This window comes from Phalacrocorax carbo, chromosome Z (assembly GCF_963921805.1).
Source record: "Phalacrocorax carbo chromosome Z, bPhaCar2.1, whole genome shotgun sequence".
In the NCBI taxonomy this organism is placed as follows: Eukaryota; Metazoa; Chordata; class Aves; order Suliformes; family Phalacrocoracidae; genus Phalacrocorax; species Phalacrocorax carbo.
The window spans coordinates 48365172-48380880 of NC_087548.1; the positions used below are offsets into that span (position 1 = coordinate 48365172).

The following is a 15709-nucleotide window of genomic DNA, read 5'->3' on the forward strand; positions in this document are numbered from 1 at the left end:
TGTGTAGGAGTAAGATATTACCAGTGACCTTCATGTAAACTTCCCTGCTTCCTGCTTTTATTAACCCCCGCAATCCCAAATGATGCATCATCTCCTCCAGCACATTTGTCTTTACACAGCAAGCCCTGACAAACTGTGCCTGGGAAAAGCATTCCACAGAAACACACCCAGGACCAGAAGACACTCCCAGCACCCTGCAAACCGTGAGCTGAAAGACGCACATTGGTATGGTATCAGGGGACACACTCAGGCACTGAAGGAAGGATGTTGTCTACAGATAAAGCCCCTCTGGATTTAAGTAGAGTTGTGCTAGATCTGAAAACTCCTCTTAGGTGGCTACATTGATCCTGCAGCCGAAATTCCAACAGCATGCTGGTAGAAATATCCAAGCGGACCTCAGTTCAGACACGAGGTGGAAAACCTACCTAGGAACCTGGCTGAATACTGACTGATCGCAGCTTGAGTTATTAACATAATGAACTGTTAGTAATGACTGGACTAGATTGTTATAACAGCTCTGCATCAAAACCTTCCCAGTTAGCGTGCACTGGTACTCTCTGAAGCGGACATGTTTTCTACAAATGTAGTATCCCTCAGTGGATTTCTCCTCCTTGAACCTGTGTAATCTTTTAACACCATGAGCTCACCTTCTTTTGTTTGTTCTGACCCTGCCGAATTTGTTGCCCCCCTGGATCTTCAATGCCCATTCAAAAGGCAACTGGCCACACATGAAGGGCCATGAGCTATAAATGATCCCAATGTATCTATCTTAAAATAGACATTTTTAAAATATTTTGGATCCATCAGCAGGAGGGCAGAGGTGCAATTGCACTGACCTGAGCTATATCTGCAGCAGTGGGAAGTCTTGCTTTGAGCCTGGCATCAATGAAGCCACCGGGGGGGGGCATTTTGTTTGGGATGTTGTTGTAATACGGATGTTCTGTTGCCTCGGTGTCTTCCTCCATCCAAGGCTCATCGAAACTCTGCATCCTGTAAGAAAGTGAGTGCTTTATTTTGCCCCTCGTTTGTAAAGCACTTACAGACACTTGCAGCATGTTAAGACTGCCTGTTAGGGGATCACTGCTGCATATTATTTTGACAATTCAGCTACCAGGAAGCATGCAGCAGACCCTCTCTGTTTGGACAAAGTTGATCTAAACATCCTTTGCAATGGATGAATTTTTTTATGCTGAGTAAAGGATGCTTTTACTTAGCTTTAAAAAAGCACTATAAACAGCATTAACAAACAATTTTATTTAACCTTACAATAGTGTTTGTGATATTATTTCTTGATTGATTGACTAAGCCCTAAAACTTTGTCTTAAATTATGGCTGCTCTACCAAACCTGGAAGAACTTCATGAAGTTAAGAGATCAGATCTGTGGTTTCAGTCTACATTTAGCAGTCATTTACACAAGTCTAAAATGAGTATAGCATGCTTCCGGATTAGGATAGCAGCATTTTATTTTCACCATACACTCCTTTTACTCTGATATAGGAGATTATACAGGGTACCAGGTCACTGGGATTTACACTAATGTTAGCAAAAATATAGAATCCATGTCAAAAACACAGCACTCCAGAGAAAACAGAATGCTACATCCCAGCCATTTAAACATACACAAGCAGGCAGATTTTGTATCTTCCAGAGAACAATGCTATCAAAACCTCTGTACAATACATCACACTCCTAAAAATGTCACCCTGGCTAATATCAGAAAAAGTGAAACTCCAATAGTATTTAAATCCTGTTTGTCTCCAGCAACTTTGTCCACAGCACATTTTATTAAGTAAATACAAAACTAAAAATTTTCCTTTAGCAGTCTTCTGCAATCGTACTCACCTATCATGGAAGGTAGGTATCTTACTGGGGCATCGCAAGTATTGCTTGAATCGAAGCTCAAACGCTTGCCCTATGGTGCTGATGACATCCTGGGCCAGGCCATCACAGCATTCCAGTATATGACAAGCTAAATGAAAAAGATTTGCCACATGCATATGCAAATCATTGTTTATGTTATGGTGGGAGGCACAACCTATGACAAAACACCTACATGTCAGGCATAGTTGCCCTATTCATGGTGTGCACATTTCAATAAAACCCAATTCTGGCACAGGGAATTTCAGGAAATGGGGTCTCTTTAAAGGTTAAATAAAATTGCTCTGGTGTGTAACTGCAATAGGCAAGACCATAAATCAGTTTAACAATTTTAACAAGTCCATAAAGACAGGAAATCTCATAAAATTTCACTTGTTATTACCTGAATGCAAGAGATTATATGAGAATTCCGAGCTTTAAGTTGAGAATATAAAAATATTAGTAGATGGTAACAACAAAAAAAGCTTTCTTTGCTTTCCTCAATTTTGTCCCCACTTCAGTTTTATGCCTAGTCACCCCAAGTTTGCAAGCTGTTCAATTCCTTTGAGTTTCCAGAATTTCCCAAATTACAGGCTGGGAGAAGCAGTAATGAGGATACTTCCTAGATCTCAGGCCCTGATCTCATTCCAGTAATAGAGAGGGCTGGTACCTTTTCCTGCCTGTCTGCATGGAGGCACTCTCAGCAAACCGCAGGATCACTGGGGAGCACAGAGCCAGGATGCTGGTTAACTCCAGCACTCCCCCATGTGCCACCTCTCTGAACCCACTGTAGCAGAGGCAGTAAGGAAGGAGGCTGGCAACACAAGCTCTGTTCCTATGGGACACTGAGAAACCTTTACCAGCTGTCCAAGCAGGAAAATCCATTCTGGTTTTAGATCAGCGTGGCTTGGAGGTATCATCTTATGTGACAACATAAACAGGTGAACTTGTGAAGATTTCACCTGACGCTGCAGGAAGGTAGATGGGTGTTAAGAGCTGCAAGCTAAAAAACTGAATGAACAACACCTTGGTGATATTCACAAAAGCCCAGGCAAGTTCATTTTCTATATTCAGTGTTGGACAAACACATGGTCTACTGGCTAGCGCCTGGACTGGATTTGAAACTCTGGTTCTTTTCCAAGCCCTGCCGCAGTACAGTGGGACCTTGTTCAAAGTTACTAATTCCAATCGCCCTGGATTGCTTTAATAACCCAAATATAAATTCTTCAGGTGAAAAAAAACCTGCATTTTAGTATATGCTTAGTGTCCAGTTCAGTGGAATCAAGTGCTTCGGATGGCAATGTCCTACAAATAAGGGCTGCTTATGACATTTGTGTGACATCATTTTAGTTAAAGCAATATAGGGAGACTAAGGAGGTTTAGTAGTGACTTCTCAGAGGCTAATCTGCTGGACGGACTTCTGAAGAGGCCAGAATAAAGGGCCAAGAAACCTGCAGTTTTGCACGTATGGAATGACCAGCGCACCAAGCTGTCTCTCCCTCAGCAGTAGCAGCACCTCACGCAGCATAAGACGGTACCAGCCACAGTGCTCCCTGCTAAATATACCCAGTGATGTTCTCCTCTCATCTTACAGCATCTGCTGTGTCGACCAGCATGCTGAGGCAATACCTGATTTAGGGGAAATGTCCTTAGCTGCATGTTGAAAGTAGATTCGGCAGCCAAAAACAGGACCGCCATGTGTTCAAAGACAGAGGTAGTCATCCCTGGCTAGAAGCAGGATATTTGCTGTTTACCCCTCTGCGCTGCTGCTGGCAGCAACGAACAATCAGCCTGCAGAGAAGGTACAGACTTATCTCCATGAACGTGGACTGAAAGTAGTTAGGCCAAAGCAAGCTATAATTTTTGCAATCTATAACTGAAGTGGGGATGTAAAGAGGCTACACTGCTCACTGCTAAACCTGTCTGGAGCTGAAATGAAGCATGAGTCATTAAGTAGTTTCAGTAGGTGACATAATGAGTAACCTGTTTCCTTGGATACGTGAATGGACTTTCAGCAGGTAGGAGATGTTCTTCTTGTAAAAGGATGAGAAGGTTTGGCTCACACAGAGATGATTTCTTTTGAATGTTACAGCAGAAGATGGACAGCCTTTATCTTGCTGGATCCAGAATTTAAAGCATGAAGATAGGTTTTCCCTCCTTGGGAAGAAATGAGTCTAATATACAAGTGAAAGCTATACTACAGCATCAATGCTACTGTCAGTAACAGCAGCAGTAACATTTTCACCAGATACAGAAGTAAATTTGAACTCACTTCTAAAGTAATTTGCAGATAACACAAAGACTGACAGAATAGCCAGAGATGGTGAAGCAGCTCAATCCAGATCCCTTGACAAACTAGACTTTAAAAAAACATGTTTTAATACCAGTCACACACAAAGTAACTGGTCTGCAAACCACTGAAGTACACACACAACTGGGGAAAGCTCCCATGGAAAGATGTAACACAGAGGCTTAAAGATCACAGCGTGAAATAATTGCAGCAAAAAGGGCTTATGACAAACAGGCTAATGACAAGGACAAAAGCAAGTAAGAATAAGAAGGTGCAGCCTCTGTTATAGATTGCTGGCACTAATACTAGATTACACCGAACAAAAACAGGCATCATCTACCTTTTAAAAACAACACAGAAAAATACAAGGAGAAACAGAAATTATCTGAAGGATGGAGGATGTGCACTGCAGCTGGAGACCTATGGAGCTCACTCTGTCAAACTTTTCTTAAAGAAAACTGAGAAATTACTTGAACTAAATACACCACAGGAAGACAATGCCAGGTGCTTAGATGACTCCTTGATCTAGGATAGACTAGCTCAGCAAGGAACAGTGACAGGAAGCTAAGGCTAAACATGTTCAACTTAGGCATAAGGAACATAGTGCATGAAACAGTTTTTTATGTAAAATACACAGGAACAGAAAACAGAGCACAGGGCTCCTCCAAGCCCTACAGTACAAACATCTGGTCTGTGATGTTGGTCCACTACATTGCCACCAAGATCTCTCAGTACGGCTAAATCAGCCTCCGGTTTAGCAGAAGGGTACTGTGAAAGCAGGTGGGGTGGAGAGCAGCTTTGCACCATACTCCCTACAGTCTGATGCCGGAGCCTTTCTAATGAGGGAGACATCACATTGGAACATAACCAGCATGGCAAAGAACTGGACTATCTCCCTACCTCTCAATCCCCATAAGTATTCTAGGTGTTTCACTAATATTCAGCTTATTAGTATGTTTAGTGCAGATCTTATTTATGAGCTAACACTTGCAAGTCTGGACATCTCTGCATATGGACACAACAGATGATTGCGGTATCTAAGACCACTAAAGGTGACAAAATACAGAAGCTATTCAATTAGTTGTGTCCATGGTAAGGTGGCAGCTCAGGGTTTGCAGGGTTGGCATCTTGGAGTTAAAGTGTCTGAATTCTGCAGAAATCCTTTTGGAAGTGCTTGAGTCTTTTTTTGGAGCTAGTCTTTTTTTTTTTTTCTATGAATCTATGAATAATAAACACATTCTCAGGTACATTATACAATACTTTGTATCTAGCATTAGGACCTAGTGATGCTTTCTGCATTACAAGCAGGAATGCTTTCTGTACCTATTATTTCAGACTGCAATTTACACTTTTTATAATTTACTTTTATTTTTGAGATTCTGAACTGGTTCTTAATCTTTAAAGACAATCAACAAGAGGTTCCCTATTCCTGACTGATCACTCATAAAGCAATACAACCTTGAATAAAACTTCACTGAGAAAGAGGATTACAGCCGCCATCAAGCTGGCTCGAAAGCTCACTATTTGGTAAAGAATCTGATTCTGCCAGGAAGAATTAGGCATGCACTGAGAAGACCTAACAGATTCAGCCACCTCATCGGAGGACTTAATCAGAGGACTGCTTAGTTCTTGCACAGTGATTGGTGTAGGTAAGAGTTAGCTATTGCATAGAAGCTCACGCAGCCAAGTGATTTAAGAGATGAAGAGATTTAAGAGATGAAGAGATTTAAGAGATGAAGAAAATCCAAGTGATATCTGGAGATGAACTACAGGCAAGACCCGTTCCAAGTTTGAGAACCAACTTATGCAGAGCTGTTTCTTATTGCTACACAATCTTTCCATTACTCTGTCAAAGGCAATCTTTTTATTAGGCTGCATTTATTTTTTTTCTGAGGGGAAGAAAAGTCAACTGATTTAAACCATGAATAATTCATGTTTCTCAAAGGAAAAAGGTGCCAAATAGATATTTCTAACTTACCTCTCCGATTAACAGGATCCTTAGCTACATATGCAACATAGTCAGTTGTGTCCTGTCAAAAAATTAAGATATCTACAATGAATGCAAAAATCTTTGCACTGATCATAGCAAAAGATCACAGTCCAGAGTGTGCCTATTCCTATGGGTAGCGCCTCAGATGACATGTTTTGCTCTACAGTTATACACTACTTAAACCCCATAAAAACGTTTATGGGTTTTGGTACTGATCCCACCACTTTGCTTTCTCCAGAGTGTGATCTATGCAAGCAGAACCTAAAAATGTCTTCCAAGGCCTTTGAAAATCAATTAAACAAATTTAGTAGGATTTGGATCAGGACTCATTTAGAAAGGAGTGGAATTACAAGTACTCATCTTCAAGCTACCCAGAGATTTTTTTGTTCAGAACATGAATAATCAACTGGTTCTGTGGCAGAAAGAGTGGGAGTGACAGCCCTGCTCCCCAGAAATACTGAGCGGTGGCGTTTATTCATGTGTGACAAGCAGGTGTGTTTACTTTGCTGACTACAATGCCATATGGCACAGAGGTGCTCAGCCACTGCTTGGCTGTGACAAGCAGTCTCCCAGGATGCTCTCCCCCAGCCCTCGGGCTGCTTCCAGCCATCCCCATTGCCACAAGCCAGGTGCATTTTCTGGCAAGAGCAGGCTGACATCTTTGGGGATTTTTTGCCTGCTGTCCTGCCACCCTCACACTCCTATGCACAAGCGGTGCAGACTTTTATCATTGTGCAGATGAAACAGAAAGGCCAGTGGTTCTGGGAAACACAAGGCCTGCTGGCACATCTAGAAAATGCCATATATCCTTGCTGTGATCAGGAAGTCCTGGCTAGATCTGCTATTTCCTGACAAGCTGGCTAGTCAGGTATAGCTAAACCTAACTGAGGTATATACAGGATACAGTAGAACTGGCTGCATAAATCTACCCAAAGCCTTTTTAGGGGACTGATCAAGACCATCGACAATAATGTCGAGATCTAATGTCATAACAAACATCAACCTTCAGTGAAAAGGTAGACTACTTTAGCTTATCTTTATCTAGTGCAAGCACACACCACCACCTCCCTCCCAAAACAACTCACTGTGCTGCACATATACACATTTTCCTTCCTAAGGAGAGGGCAAGGGAAATGATGAAGCACATTCATGGCTCTGGTGACAGATGTGTAGCCATATCACTTAATGCACTATTGGAAGGCACTCAGAAACAGCAGTAATGAGGTCGTTTTGTAAAAAAAGCAGAGCAGAGAAGAATAGCCCTAGCATTTTGTCCAGTAATTTCTTAAGCACCCAGTGACATAGTGTCTGGGCAATGACTTGAGTGGAAGTAATGATGCATATCAACAAGTAAGCAGACAAGAAAACTGCTGATGTCTATAGTAGCAAATAAAACCAGAGCCAAGATAAAGGCCTGAGAATTGTCCCACAGTTGTCCATACTGTTGAATTGCTGCTGATCTCCCTTGCCTGGCTCTGCATGTTTGCCATGCCATGCCCTAAAGCTCTCCGAGGTCTGGCACGTTCATCCCAAGAGATCACTGTGAGGCAAGACAGTGAATGTGTGGACGCAAATTGCACTGTGTTGTTTAATTTTGGGGATAGAAAACAGGCCACAGATCATTTTATTTACTAGTGCAGACATACCTAATGGATACATTTATGCCTGAGTAAATCGTAGACCTATCTCATAGCTAGTGTGGGTGTGAGAGACTGGAACCACCTACTCTTTATTTCATCTAAAGCTCTCAGATTCAGGCTGTCTATGACAAACAATTAAGGACTTAAGGTGGGCACATTTCACAATGACTAAACTAGAAGACTCCCATCAAAAGGCTACATAGGGCTGGGCTGATGCAGCAAAGTGGTCCCTGACATTCAAGGACTGAAGACAAGTGTGAATGACCTATAATTTTCGCCTCAAAGAAACAGCATTGCGGTGTTAAAATTTGGTGGCAGGGCTGAAACTGAAAAACTACTGCCTTCAGGGACCTCTGAGAGACCTGCCTTAATAGACGCTATGAGATCCACCTCTCTGAAATTTCAGCAGGCATCTCCAAAAATAGATGTCTTGGCCTGGAAACAGGCACCTGAAATGACCAGGGAAGAAAAAATGTTTAGTGTATCATAAGGAGGGGCTGAAGAGAGCTAAAGCAGATCCAGAACACAGTCTTGGAAGTGAACAAAAAATTATTCGGAAATGGTGTGTAAAAGGATTTGGTGGAGACATTTTTAAACTCCCATGTACTGACACAGCCAGAAACTGTCTGACTCATTGCAAAGGGGAATATTGCAAGAATATATATGGTACTGAAACTGTTCTCCAAGACTGTGGAACACTTCTCCAGTGGATATATTTTGAATGATGAAGGTAATTAATGCTTAGGGAGTGGGAGGAAAGTTGCAAAGCTAATTGCTGGCGCAAATGTGTGGCAGATATCCAGAGCAGAAAAGTGGATGGGGTGAGAAGTGGAGGCAGTCTTGCTTCTGAATAAACCAAACTTCAAAATTCAGAGTAAGGGAAGTATTTCTTGAAGAAACATGGGCACAGATCTGGGTTCCTATATCAGTATGGCTTTTCTCCATCTATTTTAAATCTCATATGAAGAGATGAGCTTATGGACTGGAGCCCAACTGCATTTGGGGGATACAGTTTGGTGGTGGCAGTCCTCCACCAAGTGGAAATCATTAAGGGCTGATGAAAGTTATGTCTGGATGACCCTCAGATGGCTTAATAAAGCTGTGACTTAAATCACGTCCTTGCATCTTGTGTTCTTCCATGCGCATGCAGGACAAAGGAATCACCAGCTTTATGAACAAGCTTTTGATTTAAAGTTGTGCCAGATACTAGTCCACAGAGACAAGCCTGTAGAGCGTCAGTAGATACTCATACATACCCTCTCCACCCCCAGAATGAGATCACCATGCAGTGGTCTTATTGGGAACACAACTTTACAATTTCACTGACTCTTGCAAGCTCCCTTACACCATGCAATTTGATTTCTCTGGTAGCTCACTGACTCAGTAGCATGATTTTTCTCTCTCTAAAACATTTGGAAAAGCTTGTTTACTCCAAATCCAATCTCTACTGCTGCTCCTCTTCTCTTTCCTGGTAAATCCCTCTATCAGTGGGCAGTGTGCAATGGTGTTTCCAGGACTTAGCATCTGGGATGGCAGATGGGGAGCAAAGAATCTTCTTACGGAGGCAGGAAACTGTGCTAATCACTCCTCTGCCCACTTCAGGAATTGTTCATTTACAGCATCCATTGCAATCTGTTGTATTTCAAAGCTTCTGCTGATCCATTTTTTGTTCCCCAAATTATTATGACATGGTGTCCTTTTCCCTTCTGGAACTGAACTGAGCTCAGCAGAGCTATACAAAGACTGGAGCTGCCCTTATGTTTTCTGAGGATTGGGAAATGAACAGAGAAAGTGCCAAGGATCTTCAACTTAACAAGAGTTGAAATGAGGGACTTAACTCACAAACCAGGCTAGAAATTGCCTTACCTGTAGTACATGACTGATAAATGACAGATAATGATGGAGGAAAAGGCAGACTCATTCAACTAATCTAGGTTTAAAAGCTTTCAAACCTCTAAGGTAAGAGGTTAGCAATGTCCCTGTTTTATAATTCTCCCATTGCTTCCTGGGTGACAAATACTTTTAAAGCACATTTCATACATCTTCGGATGGACTGTTTATAAAAACAGAGAAAAGTGCAACAAGCAGGAGTCTGCCCTTTGATCTAACTGAACCAAATATGCATGTGTATCTGAAAGCTTTGCAAAACTAGAAAGAAGTATCCGGCTTTTCCTGAAAGGCTGTCTTCAAGCTGCATGAGTGTAGTGAACATACCTGAAGGCAGTATTTAGCACAGTCTCGTCAATGTACACTTAAAGATGAGGAAAAAAAAAAATAAATGCATGCCTTGCTATAAATATAACTGCAACATAGTCTATTACTGTAAAAAGTATAAAATGAAACTCAGGACAAAAATTCACGATACCCATATGACTATACTACATTACTCTGAAAAGCAGAGCCCTGCTTATCAGTTATTATATGAATGCCCACAGTCCTTCGATAATTTTTGTTTCAGTCATTCAAATAGAAGGATTTATGACTGCTTGTCAGTCATTTCCCTCAAAAAGAGTTTGATGGCAACAATCAAGAATGATTTATGAAACAAGAAACAGGAGCTATTGTGGTTATATTTTTCTTTCAGTAAGCTATGCAATAAATTTTGTCACACAGTCCTCATAAAGCAATATCTATGTGGGGGAAAGCTTTAAAGAAATGCTTACCGGATCACCTCCAGATGCAAAGGAAATAGATTGCATATGGTGATTTGCTATGATCTGTATGGGTCAGAAAGAACAAGCGTGAGTCAGTAGGTTTTCTTACAGTTTACCCTTTTGATTTCTGTTTTGGTTTGCACGGAGGTGAAAATCCAAAACCAAGATCAAAACGACCTCTGCATTTCACCTACAAGGAGTGCAAAGAGTAGCATGATAACATAAACAAACTTAAGGATGAACGTATCTATTCTGGTGTTCTTTAAAACCTAGGAGGACATGGCAAAATTGCTATATGTGCTCAGAACTCTAGTAAATCATATAGATCTGTCAAACAGTATCTTTGGAGAAATTTTAATCTGCTAAAGCTCACTTTCTTTATTACAGATAGTGATGAATGGAGCAAAGGGTCCTATTCATCACAATACTTTTCTGCTGATGCCACTCTGGTGAAATCAATGAAATCATGCCTATCCACACACCAGCTAAGGATCCTAACATTGCTTCCAATGCCTACTGTGTCATTTTATGTTTCAAACACCACCATGTTTGCAACATGCAAACAGAATTTTGAATCTAGCTGCAATGTAGCATTGCGGACAAAATCTCAGGCATACCCCAGGGCATTTGAAATTCATTTTGCTTATGTACAATTTGAACTAATACGATATTTCTCTCATGAGAGACAAATTGTCACGGACCTCTAATACAAGAAGAACAACTATGCTCCATTGCTATTCTGAGATTTAACTTATAAAGTCTTTTAATAATGAAATAATGTAACAACCAAGAAAGAAAAGGTCATTTGAAACAAAATTTCACTTGATGATTTGAGTCCGTGCCAAGGAATTTGTCTGGTATAGACAGGCACCTTATTTTGTGCCTCAGAGCATTTGGATCTTAACTGGTTACTTTTGAGAGGGTACAACATACTTTAGAAAAACATTTTGGAAAAAAAGTTATGCTAAAAAGATATTCTGTGGGCTTTCTTCCCATCCTGCAGCTTAAAGACCTGAACTGGCAATTATCTTCCCTGGAAGGAAAAAAGCCTGACAAGAGTTTCTCTGGATCTTGCTGCTTCACCACATCAGAGAGAGTTGACAACTATCTGTAGTGCTTCTTTCAAGTAAAGAGTGCTTCATTTTCAATACTCCTGTTTGTCCCACAGCAGCTTCTGAAGATGTGGTTAATTTTTAAATGTTCAGTGATGAACCACCGTTCCCCTACTCAGCAGTGAGGGTATCCTTCTCTTGTGATCCTAACAATAAACTAGTGAAGATTTGTTACACATGTAATATTGTCACTATCTTGAATTGTGCAAATAACCTGATATTTTAGTTCAGCATTATAAAAACCAAAAATTATTTCAGATTGCCTCACAACCTATTTTTCCAAATTTTATGAATACTGAAAAGTGCTTGAAACCATCAGTTCAAGTCAGACTTTTTTTTTTTTTTTCATTCCACAGCTAAACAGTTTAGTTTAGTTTGAGGCAGGGGTATTTCCACCCCAACCCCCACCCCCCAGATATGAAAATACTGAAACAAGGCATAGCGAGTTACCAGTGCCTTGTGTTGCTTAAAATAAAATGACTCACTAATATCAGTACACAGTTTAGAAACATTACAGTCTTCCCAGATCTGCATTTTAAACAAATAAACAAAACAAACCAACTTCCACTCATCCCTGCCTAACATGTTCACAAAACTGTTGCGCAGGGATACGTGCAATTGCTTTCCTGCTACCCCAAGGGCCAAAACCACTGCCTTGTCTTTTCTTTGCTTCCAGCTCCTCTGGGAAAAAGAGGCTATTACAGCCATCATCCTGGGTGGGGCCCCAAAAGCAAAGCTGCCGGGCCATGCTTATTTTGAAATCAAACACTTGGCACAAAAAAGAAACAAGGGAGACCACAGCCAGACTGAGGATCTCTGAGAAACCAGACATTTCCCAGGCCTGCAGCACCCAGACCAAGTCCATCTCAAAAAGAATGATGTGAGAGAAAGATAAAGTTTGGTCAACCCAGAAAAAAGGCAAAATATCTGGGGAGGATTCTTCCCTGGGATAAATCAGTTTAACTCCATTTCTACCCTGACGTCAGCTGAACACAAAGCAACTTTCAGCGTTTGGCACTTTTTTAGGAGATCTAAATAACAACAAGTTCCTATGCTTCTGACTGGGCGCAACTGTCGTTATGAAAAGCACTGCTGTGTATATTCCATAATAAGGCTCCAAACTACTGCAACCAGCCATAACGCAGCTCCCACAGTCTCAGTGCTCACTGCAGAAGATGATGATGTTTTCTAAATAAGGATAAGAATGAAGATAAATCAATGAAAACATAATAATAAACAGAAAGCTTTTTAATAGACAATGTATGTATTCTTTCTTATTCTTTAATCCTTAGGCTCCTAAGGACAGCAGGATTTTTTTTTCTCTCTAGCTGTATCTGGGCAGAAAGTTGCATGCCCTAACGCAGTATGTGGCTCACAGCAAATAGCACAGCAGTGACTACGCATGCCTGCCTCCTTTCTCTTTATATATACCCTGAGAAAGGATTTTTTCTCATCTCATACATCATTCACAATCCACTGCAGTGATTCCCCAAAGTCTGTCTGTACCTTCAGCACAATGAAGAAGAAATGGGCTGTTTGAAAAAGGCTGCCTTGTCTCTCTAAAATACTGACATTTCACTGCACTGCAAAATCCCTGAGGCTGTATTTTTAGCAGCGCCTCAGGAATAGATTGCCCTTTAAGGCTCTAAATGGGAAGAATGACAACAAAATTGGGGATGCGCATTCAGTTCTTTAGTCACTTACTCCAAATGCATCCCTTTTAACACTCTGAAAGTTTGTAATTGTACCCAACAAAAACTCCCACAATCAGAAAATACCGTTTCATGTTGCAGGTCTTTTAAGAGCGAAACCGAGCTACCTGAAACATGGCAAGAAGAAAATAATTCATCAAAGCTGTGTTGAATACTGGAATAAACTACGACTCCTACTGTGCTTTGTATTGTTTTCATTCATTTTATTGACATTATTGAGGAATAATAATTTTTAGCAACTGAGTATTTTGGCAGACAGCAAATAATTGTGCAAGTAGGCTGTTCATCAAAAGCCTCCCAAATAAATATGGCAGTTACACTCACCTGTTTTGTATCAGGAGTCATTAGGTTTAAGCTGGTGGTGGAGATATTCAGCATTATGCTCATTCCTGCAAACTGAAGGTTGCTCTTTCCCAAGATGCTAGAAAGAACTTTGCTTGGTGGCTGTGAGGGGGGCGGGAAAAAAAAGGACATTTTTGTTCTCTGTTTATGTGGGATGACCTTCATTGTATGCAGGGTTAGCTGTAATCTTAAAGGTTTCTAAAACGTTGCTGACTTTTCCAAAATCATTTCATTGCAACAGCTGTTTTCCACTGGAGATAATTTCTCATTTCTACTACTACTACTACTACTACTACTACAACAACAACAACAAAAATAATCATCATCATCATCATCATCCACTCTTGACCTAACAAAATAAGGGGATTGTGAGATTGCAAAGTATCATCTTCACCAAGGGACCAAGTGAGCAGACTAAGATTAATGCCTTAAATCAGTATCTTAAAATGGTGTATTCTTATTCTGTAAAAACAATTCAGCTCCTGAAAAGAAATCTGGTTTTTGCTCTGCATCTACTGACTGTTCTACCTGTTTCCCACGTGGAAAATGGGACTACAGTGACACTGAAGGGATGCTCACAAAAAGGGATACATAGCATCATTATGCCTGTAGACTTCTTAGCAGTAGGTAAAAGCCCAGACATAGGCTAAAACTAAAACCTCTGTATGCTGGGGTACAGCACGCAGCTAAAGATTACTTATAACTCAGAGAATAAGTACAAAGTGTGGGAATGTAATAAAAGGGATGTAATAATATTGATAACTTTTGTAGGCCTTTCACTGTATCTTAGAAGGTTTTGTAGCAATACAAGTTATGCTGCCAAAGCAAAATTTACAAACTTCTCACCTTTGACAGCTACAGGGAACCACACAGCTGCATGAGAACAGCAGCCTCATTCAGGTAACCACGGCCTGTACAAAATAAGGCTGCCCAGCAACAGCAGACCAAGTTCTTTCACTTGCTGTACTTGCACTGGTGAATATTTATGCTGGTCATTAAGATGTAAAAGCAAAGCTGTGACTGGAGGCAGTGTTCTTCTGCCACTGTATTTGCATTTGTCCTAAGCTGCCTGCAAGCTTGGAAAGTTTTGTCCCTAGCAGGATGCTTCTTTACTCCTGAAAGCTTACATATTTTCATTTTTAGCTTCTTTTCCTTCTGTTTCATTGATTAAAGATACATTATCTACATACTGTTCGTATGTAACATTTGCACTGCGCGACTTCAACTTTGTATTGATACAGACCTAGTATTTCATTAACTTCTCTTTAAAACAAGCCCTTGTGAGTATTCATGTTTCTCTTCTTTCCTTAAACCCTCATGATCCCTAGCTCATGCCTAAGGATCACATGGCCACAGTGTGGGTAAAGTGTGAAAACTTGGTCTCAAGAACCACATGTCACCTTAACCAAATTGATAAGCCACCTGTGGCAAAAACATGATGAAAGTACAGACTGGCAGAAGAAATTTGTCTTTAACAAATATCTGAAATTCTATTACTGAGCAAATTTTCTTCTCAGCCATTAGACTTACTTAAAAAACATTATTTCTTTTCAATAACTGATAAACAACATTGCTTGTAAAACCTGTAATACAGCAAGGTGTCTCACAAGGCACTTGGGACTTTGTTTAACCTCCTTTTCCAATGGTATTTTGTGTCATTTTGCTTTTCAAGGAAAAAGATATTTTCCTCTTTACTTTCAGGTTTGAAAGCAAAAGACAGCTAACCAATCTCAATGCCAATGAGATAAATCTGGGGGGGAAGCGAGGAACAGCAACCTTAATTTCTGAGACAATTTCCAATTACACTGTGACATGTTTTTTCACATATGCCTATTTTACCAGGGGAAGATTCTCCATTGCAAACGAGTGGCATTTCATCCCATTCCTTTCTGCTGAGATTCTGCCTAGATGGTGGACAAGCTGAGGAAGCAGGCAGACCTTTTCTTTTACCTGCCCTTTCTCTTCCTGTGCCCAGCAACAGACACAAGGGCTATAATTTATTGCTTTCTGTGTTCCTTCCCTTAGAATTAGGATTAAATCCCAGCTTTGCTAGCAGTCCCCAAGAAGAGCCAGGAGTGCAGGAGCCAAGCTGAGGATTCCTCCATGCCTTG

The 15709-nt window shown here is 40.8% G+C and overlaps 1 protein-coding gene across 1 annotated transcript in view; it reads right to left on the bottom strand.

Annotated features, from left to right (window-relative positions):
* Positions 1 to 15709, bottom strand: part of SHC3 (SHC adaptor protein 3) — a 63941-nt gene that overhangs the window by 13480 nt on the left and 34752 nt on the right. The window contains exons 4-8 of the mRNA XM_009505297.2: positions 13581 to 13700; positions 10442 to 10495; positions 6127 to 6178; positions 1844 to 1970; positions 837 to 990 (exon numbers count right to left, since the gene is read on the bottom strand). Coding sequence (XP_009503592.1) covers positions 837 to 990; positions 1844 to 1970; positions 6127 to 6178; positions 10442 to 10495; positions 13581 to 13700 — 507 coding nt within the window. The remainder of the gene's footprint in view (positions 1 to 836; positions 991 to 1843; positions 1971 to 6126; positions 6179 to 10441; positions 10496 to 13580; positions 13701 to 15709) is intronic.